A 12,973-nucleotide genomic window follows, 5' to 3' on the forward strand; every position below is an offset into this window, starting at 1 on the left:
ACTGTGACATTATGCAGGTAGGGTGCAAACTATCGTAAAGGATATGAATGAATGAGGACCTTGATGGCTAAGATCCTGAGTGGGTTGAATGGACTCAGCAGGTGACAGGCGGGTTCAGCATTAAACCTGTAGATCACGTTTCCTTTACTGAGCACAATGAAGGTCTGCAGAGAGACAGACAGGTGAGACACAGGTGACAGGCAGACAGGTGGTATGGTGTTTCTCACCATCAGTATCAAATGATAACATGTAGACTGGTTGGGTAAAGTCCCACACAACCTCAAATATCCTCGAGAGGATAAAGAACTGGTCCATTGTTTCAACCATGACAAAAACTGCTCCTCCTGAATCCAGTGTTCTAGTAGCAAATGAACTCTTGTCTCTGGTACCCTGACATAAACAATTCCAGGAAAACTCAAGACGCTGTATAGGTGGAGCATCCACCCTCCAGTTCTCTTTCATAATGATGGGGACCACCTTCCCAGTCTGCCAATCCAGAGGAACCATCCCAGAGCTCCACATTGTGCTGCAGGTGTGTCAACTAGGAATGCCTTACTACTCAAGCTTTTCACAATGAGTACCACCTCATAAAATATATGGCTCTTGGAGTACTATCCTTATCAATTACATTAAAGTACAGTAGTATCGGCCTAATAAACACCAGATACAGTTTACACAGACAATTTTCTTATGAATGTTATTTTAACTGTCATAAACAGGATGTGACGAGTGATAATAATAACAACTGTACTGCATTAAACCATTCACAGAGGGTGGAATATCCGATCATTAAGTGATGACCTGATGAATCCTGCTTCTGGGTCCAAACCACTCTGCATTTATTAAGGCTGTTGTGTTTTTAGCGTGTTCTCTTTGTATCTTGTTTTATTTAATCTAAAACAGTCAGTGATCACTGTCGGCCTCTCTCGGATTTTACCATTACTATTCATTTTTTAAGCTCAGTTTTTAAAACCTTACAATGTAACTACAGCCCAGCCCATGCAGCAGTATGTTAATGACTAACCTTCTATTGCAGTTGTTCTCCTGACTGAAAATTGGTCCATTAACAGCATCCTGCCATGTGATTACATTTGTTCCTAACCATCGGGAACCCTCTTTGTGTGGAAAAAAAATTGCATTCGTCCTCCAACTTCAGTCACTGCTGTTTGGTTTTCTGTCTTCATTTATGTTGACAGTGAGAGCACTGCTGGCTGCGAAGGTTTACCACTCACTTGCAGAAGAAGCAGATCACATTCTCCTGGCTACCAGGAGCTTCAGCATCCAGGCGATAGTTCCCGACTTACTGACGACATCTCCCGAGCCCCCACCAATTCTCCCGGGGGCCTCTGACTCATCGATGGTGGCTGGGAACGTGGCACCTTGGCACCGCAGAAAAGGGCTGTGTTTTTACCATTAGCGTGACTGCCCTACAACATCCAGGGCTTTTAGAAACTCATGGTGAACCTAATCCACCCTAGGAGCCAGGCCTCCAAGAAACTGCTTAACTGTGTCAGTGACTCACCTCTAGTAATAGGCTAACTAAGCCCAATTCCTTCCCTTGTTCTCAGACTCTGCTAGCTCTACAGAAGCTATGCCAATAGGATTCAGGATGCCCTCAAAGTATTCCTTTCTATGACCAAGTCAGCTGAAGTAAGCAACAACCCACCCTGCTATAAACAGTTTAATTCGAGCACCTCTTTCCCCTTGTGATATTTTGCTTCATCTATAGCCTGAGTTCCCCTTCGCCTGTCGGTACCTGTCAGCTGCCTGTGGAGTCCCACAGGCTAACCAAGCCCAATGGCCCAGTGGCTCTATTCCCCTCTGGTGTCCACAATGTTGATTAGGGATCACGAGAGGTATCAACTGCTTTGCAGCTGCATCTCCTTGCAGCAGCCTAATCAATGAAGGTGTAGAACATTTCCAGCACACCCCCATGATATATTTGGGTGTGCCAGGTGTGTCTGGCATCTGCCCCTGCTACCTGATCCAACTCACCACCAATTGGTGATCAGTTGGCAGTTCAGCTCCTCTCTTCACCTGAGGGCTCAGAACATATGGCCGTAGATATGATAATACAATTACAGAAATGTGTTGTACACTTATGGACATCCTTATGTTCAAACATATATTTCTTTAAACAAAAGCACCTTCTTCGACTGGTAGAAAGGATCCAACTCTTCCAGTGGGGTGTTGAGAAACTCAGGAGGTGGGTCTCCATATATAAGGGGAAGAGGTTTTCCGGCCTCCAGGTCACTGGCTGGTTTAGGAAGATCTTCCTCTGCAATCTGTGGCACAGCCAGAGTATGGATTATATGTTTTCAGAGTCCTGATTACTTATCCTTAGCTGATCAGTCAGTATATTATATACCTCAATGTTGTTCTCCTTTCTTATCTGACATTCCTTTTCTTCAGCTTCATGGCGCCGTTGGATTTCCTCCAGTGATGCTGGTGTGAATCGTTTAAAAATCTCTGAACCAATAGGGGGCAAAAGAGGTGCCATGTTGGCATCATGCAGAATCTCCTGAACTTCCCTAGTTCACCTGTCACCTGTAGGGAAAGAAAATGCAGGGGATTTAAGCCCTTCATTAGAAAGGAGCACCATGATGTCACGGTGAAACTAACTAAAAGCGAACTAAGTCAAACAAGAACCACAAGAAAAATGTGACCGTAAATAAAGTGTGAATAATTACGAGAATCAATCAGAAAGTTCACTGGTAATCTGAAATGACGTGACTATTAAAAATACGTTCTACCTTCCTGCCTGGAGCGTTTAAATGTTGTTCACAGCTCAACACTTTCTCTCATATTTTAGAGTCTTTACCTTGGGCCGGAGCTTCCTGCCGTCATGTGGTAGTTATAAGTAAAGCTAAATCAAAACTACAACATTAAATCAGAATGCAGTATCTCACTATACTTCACTTGAGCTTTCATGTTTTCAGTGTTGCTGGTGTTGACCCCACCCTTGCGTTACTATGGCACCAGCAGCTGTTGAGAGTCATCAATTTAACCCTTGGGTGTAAAATTACAGTGAGTACGATGACCTGGCTCATTCCAACACACACACACACACACACACACACACACACACACACACACACACACACACACACACATCCTTTCAGTGTCTCTACATGATTTTCTTTCATACCCTCTTCACCTCTCATTGAACCCCTACATTGTTTTGTATTTTAGCTGGATATAAACTCATCCACCGTGACTCCGACATGTAGCATGTTATAAAAACTTCTTTCAGTGAATATAATCATCACTATTGATCACACTGATGATTGACTACATTTTACAGTAGACTCAGCAGAGAAACTGCATGTCTCCCAGCTCGTCTGTCAGCTCAGTGACTCTGCTGGTTCCCACAAATATTAGGCTACAGGAAGCTTAATAGAGACGCTCACACACACTTTGAATCAGTCCAAAGAATTCATTATTACCTCAAACACTAAGTAACACCTGTGTTAAAATGTTGTTTCATCACATGTAAGAATAACAGATTTAAAATAAATGTAATAACTTTCACTAACATCAATCAGAACAAACACATTTAAAGCTTCGTTAACATTCAGCTCAAAACATTAACTCTCATTAAAAGTGCCACTGCTGTGGAAACACAAAACACACACACACACATGCACATTCATGAACATACAAACACATTAAAGCACAATAGGTCAAATGTAACCACAGAAAATCTGATGATGGCACAAAACCAGGCTTACAGTGAGAGCTGCTGTAGCTGCGTCCTCTGATTTAACCTGAAAGTGTGTGTGTGTGCATTTATATGTCTTTGTTTGTCAATGTGTGCATGTGTTTGTGTGTTTGTGTGAATGTTTGTGTGTCCATCAGTGACATGTCATTCAGCCTCTTGTTCTGGTGATAGCCGGCGCCACACACAGACTGACAGACAGTAATGTTTTGATTCACCACAAGATGGCATCAGAGACCACTTTACATCACTTTACATTCACAGTGACCATTTTAAGTAAAAAACCCATTATGACTAATAGTAATAAACATAATTCATGATAGATTAAATCTGACGTCTGTCCAGACTTTGTTATTCTTTAGCTCCTGTCCCGTTGTTAGATTTAGCTGTGTGTATTCCCAGGTGTCTCTCCTTGGCCCTCATCAGCTCTTGTATTTATTCCCTCAGTTTGCCTTAGTCCATTGTCACATCATCTTGTTTCCTGCTTATCGTACCTCCTATTTTGTAATTTTCCAGAGTTCAAGTCGGTTTCCTAGCTGCCAGTGTGTCTGTTTTTTTGGCATGTTGGTTTTCCATCAATAAAAGATTATGTCATTTGAATGCCTGCCTAACTAAGAGGTCTTCATTAAACCTGACATCCAGAGAAGTTCTTAAGTCCCCACATGGTTTGATCGTGTTCTGGTCCTAATGGTGGCAGTGAAACCTCACTGTTAATGCATAAGGCCGGAATTCACAGCAGTATGAGGACCTGATTCGTGACGTCTAACACGGATCAAAAAAGTCTGTTTATATGCAGATGACATTCTGATTTTGTGTTCACATCGACAACAAGCAGTTTTCCAGCACAAATCTTCAGCCTGTGAATCCAGAATATTTCATAAACTTCCCTGGAAAACATTCAGCTGCAGAAAAGGAAAAAGGAGATTTTATCAAGCTGACTGAGCTTCTTAAAGGCTTTCCTTTGTCCACAATCGAATCCCGTTTATCTGAAAAACTTTTTTTTTACACCTTTAAGGAAGGAAAGGAAAGTCTGAGTGACTCCGAGAACAAAATACATAAATCAGCTCACACTAACACTATCAGAGGGCACACACCCACAGATGCATTAAAAGCAGAAGGACTTTTCTCTATCGGTGTGACACAACATCATCACACCCTGCTGGAACAACAACACAGATAACTCTGCGTGTGTGTGTGTGTGTGTGTGTGTAACCATAGCCTGCAGAATGCTGTTGGATGTGCTCAGTAACGTTTGGTATTTCCTGTCTCCCTCTTGGCTCTGTTGGTCTTTGAGCAGGAAGTGAATGACAGACTACAGCTGCAGACGCCTCCTACAGGCAGGGGGTGCTGTTCCACATTTCATTTTAAAGAAACATTTATTCAGTTATTTGGGAACTTAAACATCATACCAACTTGAACATCATAACAACCTGTTCCCCAAAGAACAGTCTAAGGTGTGTGTGTGTCTTTAAGTCTTTGTAAATCGGTGAGCAATATTTAAACTATATCGACTTTAAACAGCACAGCGTGTGACCACAGAGCACCAATATGAAACAGCTGACTGTCATGTGACTAATGTAGGGCCTGTCATTCAGTCTGAATTTACCACAATTTGCAGCAATAATAACAAATACACACACACACAGAGGGTTTCCATACTGAGCTCGTCTTCAGATCACCTTCTGTTGGTGCTCACCTCACTCTTTCTACTGATCCAAAACATGGAGGACAGAAAGTGACCACATGACAGAAACAAAGACTGCAGTCGTGTCCTGAGACTTGGAGCTACCTGAACAATCTTCATGTGAGAGACAGATGGGAGCTCCGATATGTGAGCGAGCTGCCTTCTGTTGGAATGGAATCATTTCAGTGTCTCACTCACTGTTTTTCTATTGCACAGAGTTAGAAGACTGTGTGATGCATGAGTACAGAGCTAGCCTATGTCTGACATTGCACACTAACGTTGACTTTCCCGTTAGAGTTTCTGACGCTTACCTCCGTGACGTGGTTTGCTTTGTGCAGAACCGTCGCTCACTGTTTACCACAGCTGTTTGAAGTTTTTATATTATTAGTAATGTTTTGTCTTTCTGTGTGTCATGATTGGATGGCTGGAACCTCCTGAAGATCTGAACAGCAAAGCTCTGCAGTCATCTACTTAAATCAATTCAGAAGTGCTGATGGCTGTTTTTGAACTGTTTAACGTCACCCCAGCTGGTTTGTGGTTTGTTGCAGACAAATTTGTCTTGTCTGAATATTGTCAGTGTCAAATTTTGCTGTGTGAGTTTCTCTGATTGAGACGTTCCCAAGTTCACTGACAGCAAGTTCAGATTCTACAATTTCTCTCTGAAATCTCTGCGGACAAGAACCAAGCTGCAGAGTCGAGCAGCTGACAGACACCAGCACACACACACACAAACATGCAGATACACACACACACACACGCAAACATGGAGATACACACACACACACACACACACACACGTGCTTCTGTCTGTACGGATTCTGCGAGGATCACATTGCAAATCAGATGCCAAGAAACTTGTAACTATAAATCCTCCAACCTTCTGCCATCACGCATGTGTGCATGTGTGGGTGTTTCATTCAGTTATGCTTCTCTTCAACTCTGAAAACTACATTAAATAAAAACAGGTTATGCCGGCTTGTACACATACACGAGAGACACGAGAGTTCTTCCTTACTGATGTTTACTGTGCTTCTCTTAACATACACAGGTACACCGTAGAACTGGTGAATACAAATGTACAAGAAAACTATATTTCAGCATTAAAACATATTGCAATATAAAATTCACAAAATATAAACAAACATACCACTTTGGCCTGCAAGTAGACAAACCGGTGTAATTGGAACTTAGGACTTATTTCTTCTTTAACATTCACACGGCTAGACCGTCACCATGAGCAGCTTCTCTGACCTTACTTCCCAAAACAGGAAGTAACCTCTGCTCTTACCTTATACTTACAAAATTAACCGGTTATTTTCCATGTATCAAATTAACTGTACACCAATCCGGTATGCAAAAAAAAAAAGGAAAATGTTTATGCTCAACATAAAAATAAAACATACAAAATAAAATGCGTTAATTACATTATCATTACAAGAGCTGGTCAAAATGTGGTCAAATACTAACATTTCACCAACTGTTACACAGGTTATAAATTAACACAACAAAGAGGCAGGTAAAAATGAATGGCAAAATACTCAAATAAGGAAAACAAAACAGGATGCCTCTGTATTTTCTCCCGGAGCTCAGGCTCTGGAAGACAAAGCAGGAAGATTTTAAGAGTTGGGATTAACAGAGGTTCTTATCAGTTTTGTTCCACTTATGGAGGATTGTATGTATCCTCATTTCCTGCCTCTAAATACAACCTGCTGTGTCCTGCACTAAACTATTCAGTGTGAACATATCAGTGTCAGGGTTCCTGGGTCGGTGACCCAGTGTTTTCAGTTTTGTTCATGTTCAGTTTATTTTTCCACTTCCATGTGCTCACTTCCTGCTTTTCCTGTGTCAGCTCGTCTTGTGTCATTAGCCAGATTATGTTCAGCTGTGTACTCACCGGTCTCTCATTATCATCCTCATCAGTCTGTGTATTTAAGCCCTCTGTTTCTACTCGTTCACGGTCATGTCATTGATGTTGTTCCTGTCGCGTGTTCAGTTCAGTCATCCAGCCAGTTAGTCTACCAGTCCGTTAAGTTCAGCCAGCCGTCCTATCATCTTTTGTCTCCATGTTCAATAAACCTCATTCTGCACCAAGAGTCCTGCGTGTGGGTCATCTCTTCCTCGCCTCCGCACACAACCTCTGACAATCAGGCTCTGTGAGATTAGGAAACTGAAGAAAATCTCAAAGATATGTTAGAAGAAATGTGCAAAAATAAGTTTATTACAGGAAAATTACCTCATGATATTTACCGAGCAAAGCCACTGACAGATGAGAAACCATGAAATCGTTGTTTTCCTTAATTTTATCCATGTATCTATTTAACTGTAAAGTGTTGTGTCATTCATTAGTTAACCTGGCATGCAATTTTTAATAATGCCGGTACACAAGGTGTCCCCGCAATTTAACACAATTTAAAACAACGTGTTATTTAATAGATGTCTGAAAAAATTTGTTTATTTCAGTTTTATTATTTCTTGATATTTTTTGCTTCTAAGACCAGCGTCTCCTGATCCTAGGCGACAGATAAGAGAGACCTTGATCAGGATTCACACTAAACAAAATAAGTTTAACTCTAGAAGACGTTTCTGAAACTAAGATTGTATCACTTAATGTTACTATTGGTGGCTTTAACTGATACATTTGATATGATGTTAGCCAATTTTCCCACTCTATCACACTGATGGTTTAAAGACTTTGCCCATTAAAAGGCTGCCATCTCCTGGTTAGTGTAACGTTAGCCCCATTTTCGTTGTGGTTTAGTCTGTGTCATTCACTCAGAAACACTCAGTTGTCTTTTATGTATTCAGCTTGTGAAGAAGACGCCATGATTAGTGGGCCTGAATGTATTCAGTGATTATCTGTTGAAAATGACAACAAATAACTTTTTAGTTGTCATCTTAAGGTCGTGCTTGTGGCACCATGTGGGGCAGTTTGCAGGTTAAGCTGCAGGATTTTGGAATCCTGTTTTCGGTGAATTCTGTTAACCCTTAAAGTAGAGCTTCCCAAAGTGTGGGGCCAACCCCCTACAGGGGGCGCAGAGCCATTGCAGGAGGGGCACTGTATGAAAAGGAAAATAAATAAATAAACGCTTGGACACTGCTAGCATAATGGACAGGTTTGTGACGGGGCTCCCCAGGGCTCTAGACTAACTTTTTGCCATGGGGGCACCGGTGCGCCTAACTTTAAAAAAATAGGTGCACCGGCACAAAAGTTAGGCGCACTCCAATTTTTCAACCGCATCACTTAACACCGCAGTTTTACATGTGCAGTTTTTTGGGGGGGAAATTGCAGTCCATACAGACAACATTCACTTCTGAATGATTAACAGTCTTGTGCTTAAAGTGCTTTGTCAATATTGTAGAAAATGTCAAACTTAATCATCATCTCGGCCTCCTCTGACGACCTTTTTGCTGCTGTCCGCTGCTGAAAGGCAGTGGTAGAGGGACACTTGGGCAGTGTATTTATTGCAGCATATAATGTGTTTTCTGGATACACTGTGCTTTTTCAGCATTCACAGATTGATGGCACTGTGTCAGAGCACTGGCTATGAATTTCAGACAGATCAGGCCTTAACATAACAAAAAAGTTATCAATACAGGGAGTGCAGAATTATTAGGCAAATGAGTATTTTGTCCACATCATCCTCTTCATGCATGTTGTCTCACTCCAAGCTGTATAGGCTCGAAAGCCTACTACCAATTAAGCATATTAGGTGATGTGCATCTCTGTAATGAGAAGGGGTGTGGTCTAATGACATCAACACCCTATATCAGGAGTGCATAATTATTAGGCAACTTCCTTTCCTTTGGCAAAATGGGTCAAAAGAAGGACTTGACAGGCTCAGAAAAGTCAAAAATAGTGAGATATCTTGCAGAGGGATGCAGCAGTCTCAAAATTGCAAAGCTTCTGAAGCGTGATCATCGAACAATCAAGCGTTTCTGTCATGGTCCTGTGGCCATGACTCAGTGACTTTGTGTTTATGTTCTTTATTGTTATTACTTTCATTATTATTTGTGGCTGTTTTGGGATGGTTTGTGTTTGGGATTTTAGATACTGGGTTCTGGGTTTGTGCTCCCTCTATTGGTCCCTGGTGTTAGTGTTCCCCTGTCTCGTCAGGTTAATCAGGTCCAGCTGTTTCCCCCACCTGTGTGTGATTTCCCAGTGTCTCTCTGTGTACTTATAGTGTGTGTTTTCCTCTGCTCCTCGTCGCGTCGTCTGTGTTCACACCCTGTGAAATTCCCTGCGTGCTCTCCCTGCTGTTTCTCACTTCGATGTTCAGGTTTGCCACTCCTTGGCTTAGTTTCTCCCAGTTTAGTTCATCCTTAGTTCTGTTTGCCATCTCCACTTTATGTTTGGTATTGTTAATAAATCACCCTCACGTCTGAATAAGTGCTGCATTTGAGTCCTCCTTTCCACCCTTCACACGGCCGCTGACCCGAGCCGTGACAGTTTCATTCAAAATAGTCAACAGGGTCGCAAGAAGCGTGTGGAAAAACCAAGGCGCAAAATAACTGCCCATGAACTGAGAAAAGTCAAGCGTGCAGCTGCCAAGATGCCACTTGCCACCAGAGCTGCAACATCACTGGAGTACCCAAAAGCACAAGGTGTGCAATACTCCGAGACATGGCCAAGGTAAGAAAGGCTGAAAGACGACCACCACTGAACAAGACACACAAGCTGAAACGTCAAGACTGGGCCAAGAAATATCTCAAGACTGGTTTTTCTAAGGTTTTATGGACTGATGAAATGAGAGTGAGTCTTGATGGGCCAGATGGATGGGCCCGTGGCTGGATTGGTAAAGGGCAGAGAGCTCCAGTCCCACTCAGACGCCAGCAAGGTGGAGGTGGAGTACTGGTTTGGGCTGGTATCATCAAAGATGAGCTTGTGGGGCCTTTTCGGGTTGAGGATGGAGTCAAGCTCAACTCCCAGTCCTACTGCCAGTTTCTGGAAGACACCTTCCTCAAGCAGTGGTACAGGAAGAAGTCTGCATCCTTCAAGAAAAACATGATTTTCATGCAGGACAATGCTCCATCACACGCGTCCAAGTACTCCACAGCGTGGCTGGCAAGAAAGGGTATAAAAGAAGAAAAACTAATGACATGGCCTCCTTGTTCACCTGATCTGAACCCCATTGTGGTCCATCATCAAATGTGAGATTTACAAGGAGGGAAAACAGTACACCTCTCTGAACAGTGTCTGGGAGGCTGTGGTTGCTGTTGCACGCAATGTTGATGGTGAACAGATCAAAACACTGACAGAATCCATGGATGGCAGGCTTTTGAATGTCCTTGCAAAGAAAGGTAGCTATATTGGTCGCTGATTTGTTTTTGTTTTGTTTTTGAATGTCAGAAATGTATATTTGTGAATGTGGAGATGTTATATTGGTGTCACTGGTAAAAATAAATAATTGAAATGGGTATATATTTGTTTTTTGTTAAGTTGCCTAATAATTATGCACAGTAATAGTCACCTGCACACACAGATATCCCCCTAAAATAGCTAAAACTAAAAACAAACTAAAAACGACTTCCAAAAACATTCAGCTTTGATATTAATGAGTTTTTTGGGTTCATTGAGAACATGTTTGTTGTTCAATAATAAAATTATTCCTCAAAAATACAACTTGCCTAATAATTCTGCACTCCCTGTAGTTCTTTTCATCTTTTCTTGTTACCCACAGCTACATCTACTTCTGTCAGGCCTAGGCTGCTCACTAGGGCTGGGTATCATCACTGATTTCTATAATCCATTCGATTCCGGTTCTCAACATCCTGATTCGATTCAATTTAGCCTCAGACAGTCAGAAATATTATAATTCTGATCATTCATCAGTACTGATACATGTGAGACTTCATCAGAATTGTGAACATCACTGCAGATGCCTTTGTGTCAAAGTAACTGAGAATAAAACAAAAAAATTTAAAAAGTTAGAATTTCTTCAGTACTGAACAGCAGAAATTAGGCTTTCTTGTCCGAGGTCATTTAAGTGAAAAAAGGAAAAAGAAAAAGACAGCGGCCGACAGCGCTGTAAACAACGGTACACTGATGGGTAATAAGCGAATGAATAATGCAAAAAACAGAGATTTGAGACGGGAAACTGTTTTTGAAGTACAGGGGGAGAGAGAGAGAGAGAGAGAGAGAGAGCTGTGCATGAAGTGTGATTTTTATCGTGGTGGAAGCAAAACAGCAAAACTCAGAGGGAATTCATGACGACATTTATCAAATATGAAGCGTAGTTTGCTGCTTCTTTTGCTGCTGGCTCGGTGAATTTTGGTTGGAGAGACAAAACCTGCAGCTCAGAATCAGCGCAAAAAGACGTAAATACAGAGCAGACCCGACGCATCAGAATCGCTAAGCTCCGACAGCGTGTCTGTCTGCGGGCCGTCGGGTGAGAAAGCTGAGAAAGACAAAGCTGATTCTTATGTGTCGGGTCCGCTCTGTATTTGCGCCTTTGTGTGGAATCCGTGTACCTGCTCTCATTTGCTGTTTGGTGGTTGTTGAAATAGTTTTTTGAGCTTTAATCTGAGAATCTGGCGTTTCTGGCAAAACACAGTTATATTTAAAATTCAATTCAGGATTTAATGAATCGGTATCGCTTTATTCAAGCTACTTACCTCCCTCTTCCACCTGCACTTTCAACTGGACCATGGCCAATCAGAGAGGTCCCGCCCCTGACTATCTCTGATTGGTTTAGTCCATGATAGGGGCATAATGTGTGTCTGTTGTTGACCACACGGAGAGTTGCAGAGATTTATTTATTTATTTTTTTGTTACCCGAACAGTTGGTTGCACCGGTGCGACCAAATTTTTTTTTAGTCGCACCACTGAAAAGTTTGGTCGCATTTGTGACCAAATTGGTTGCATTCTAGAGTCCTGGGGCTCCCACACAAACACAATACAGGAAATGAAGCATCGCTGAATATGTTTCCAAACCAACTTCATTCTAAGCCAAAGACTAGAAAATATGGTGAAGCATGTCTGCCCTTTGGCTTCACCTGCACAAATGCCAAGGTAGGTCTCCCTGCAGAATTGGTTTTCCTTGCGTCGGGAACACGCGCTGGGCTCTTCAAATCACGGACAAACAGAGTCCCACAGCTGTTTATGTTTTTGAACCCATTTTGCACAAAGAGGCACATTGATAGCAGTGTTGAATATTATTACACAGGAAAAAAAACAACTACAACTAAAATAATCACACCGTGACACCTCTGCCTTTCTAAATGTATATGTAAGCGTGTAAAACCTGCAGATTGTCAGATTAACAGTATTTTGTCTCTATCTGCCATTCTGCAATTCATCTCATGGTAAATGGCCTGTATTTTATATAGCGCTTTACTAGTCCCTAAGGACCCCAAAGAGCTTTACATATCCAGTCATCCACCCATTCACACACACATTCACACACTGGTGATGGCAAGCTACATTGTAGCCACAGCCACCCTGGGGCGCACTGACAGAGGCGAGGCTGCCGGACACTGGCGCCACCGGGCCCTCTGACCACCACCAGTAGGCAACGGGTGAAGTGTCTTGCGCAAGGATACAACGGGGCTCGAACCGGCAACCGTCCGATTAC

General features: G+C 42.3%; 1 protein-coding gene across 2 annotated transcripts in view; it reads right to left on the reverse strand.

Moving 5' to 3' along the window:
- scn4ab (sodium channel, voltage-gated, type IV, alpha, b) overlaps positions 1-12,973 on the reverse strand; it is a 42,283-nt gene that overhangs the window by 23,292 nt on the left and 6,018 nt on the right. Inside the window, exons 2-4 of one of the 2 annotated variants that reach the window (XM_085455300.1) lie at positions 2,369-2,547; positions 2,148-2,285; positions 46-164 (exon numbers count right to left, since the gene is read on the reverse strand). In XM_085455300.1, coding sequence (XP_085311426.1) covers positions 46-164; positions 2,148-2,285; positions 2,369-2,500 — 389 coding nt within the window. In that variant the 5' untranslated portion in view covers positions 2,501-2,547. Of the gene's footprint in view, positions 1-45; positions 2,118-2,147; positions 2,286-2,368; positions 2,548-12,973 lie in introns of those variants that run through there. The other variant, XM_085455299.1, reaches the window with a different exon arrangement.

Source organism: Copadichromis virginalis, linkage group LG4 (genome assembly GCF_057382275.1).
Source record: "Copadichromis virginalis isolate Kocher_CV1m ecotype Utaka linkage group LG4, C_Virginalis_male_GT1.1, whole genome shotgun sequence".
Lineage (NCBI taxonomy): Eukaryota > Metazoa > Chordata > Actinopteri > Cichliformes > Cichlidae > Copadichromis > Copadichromis virginalis.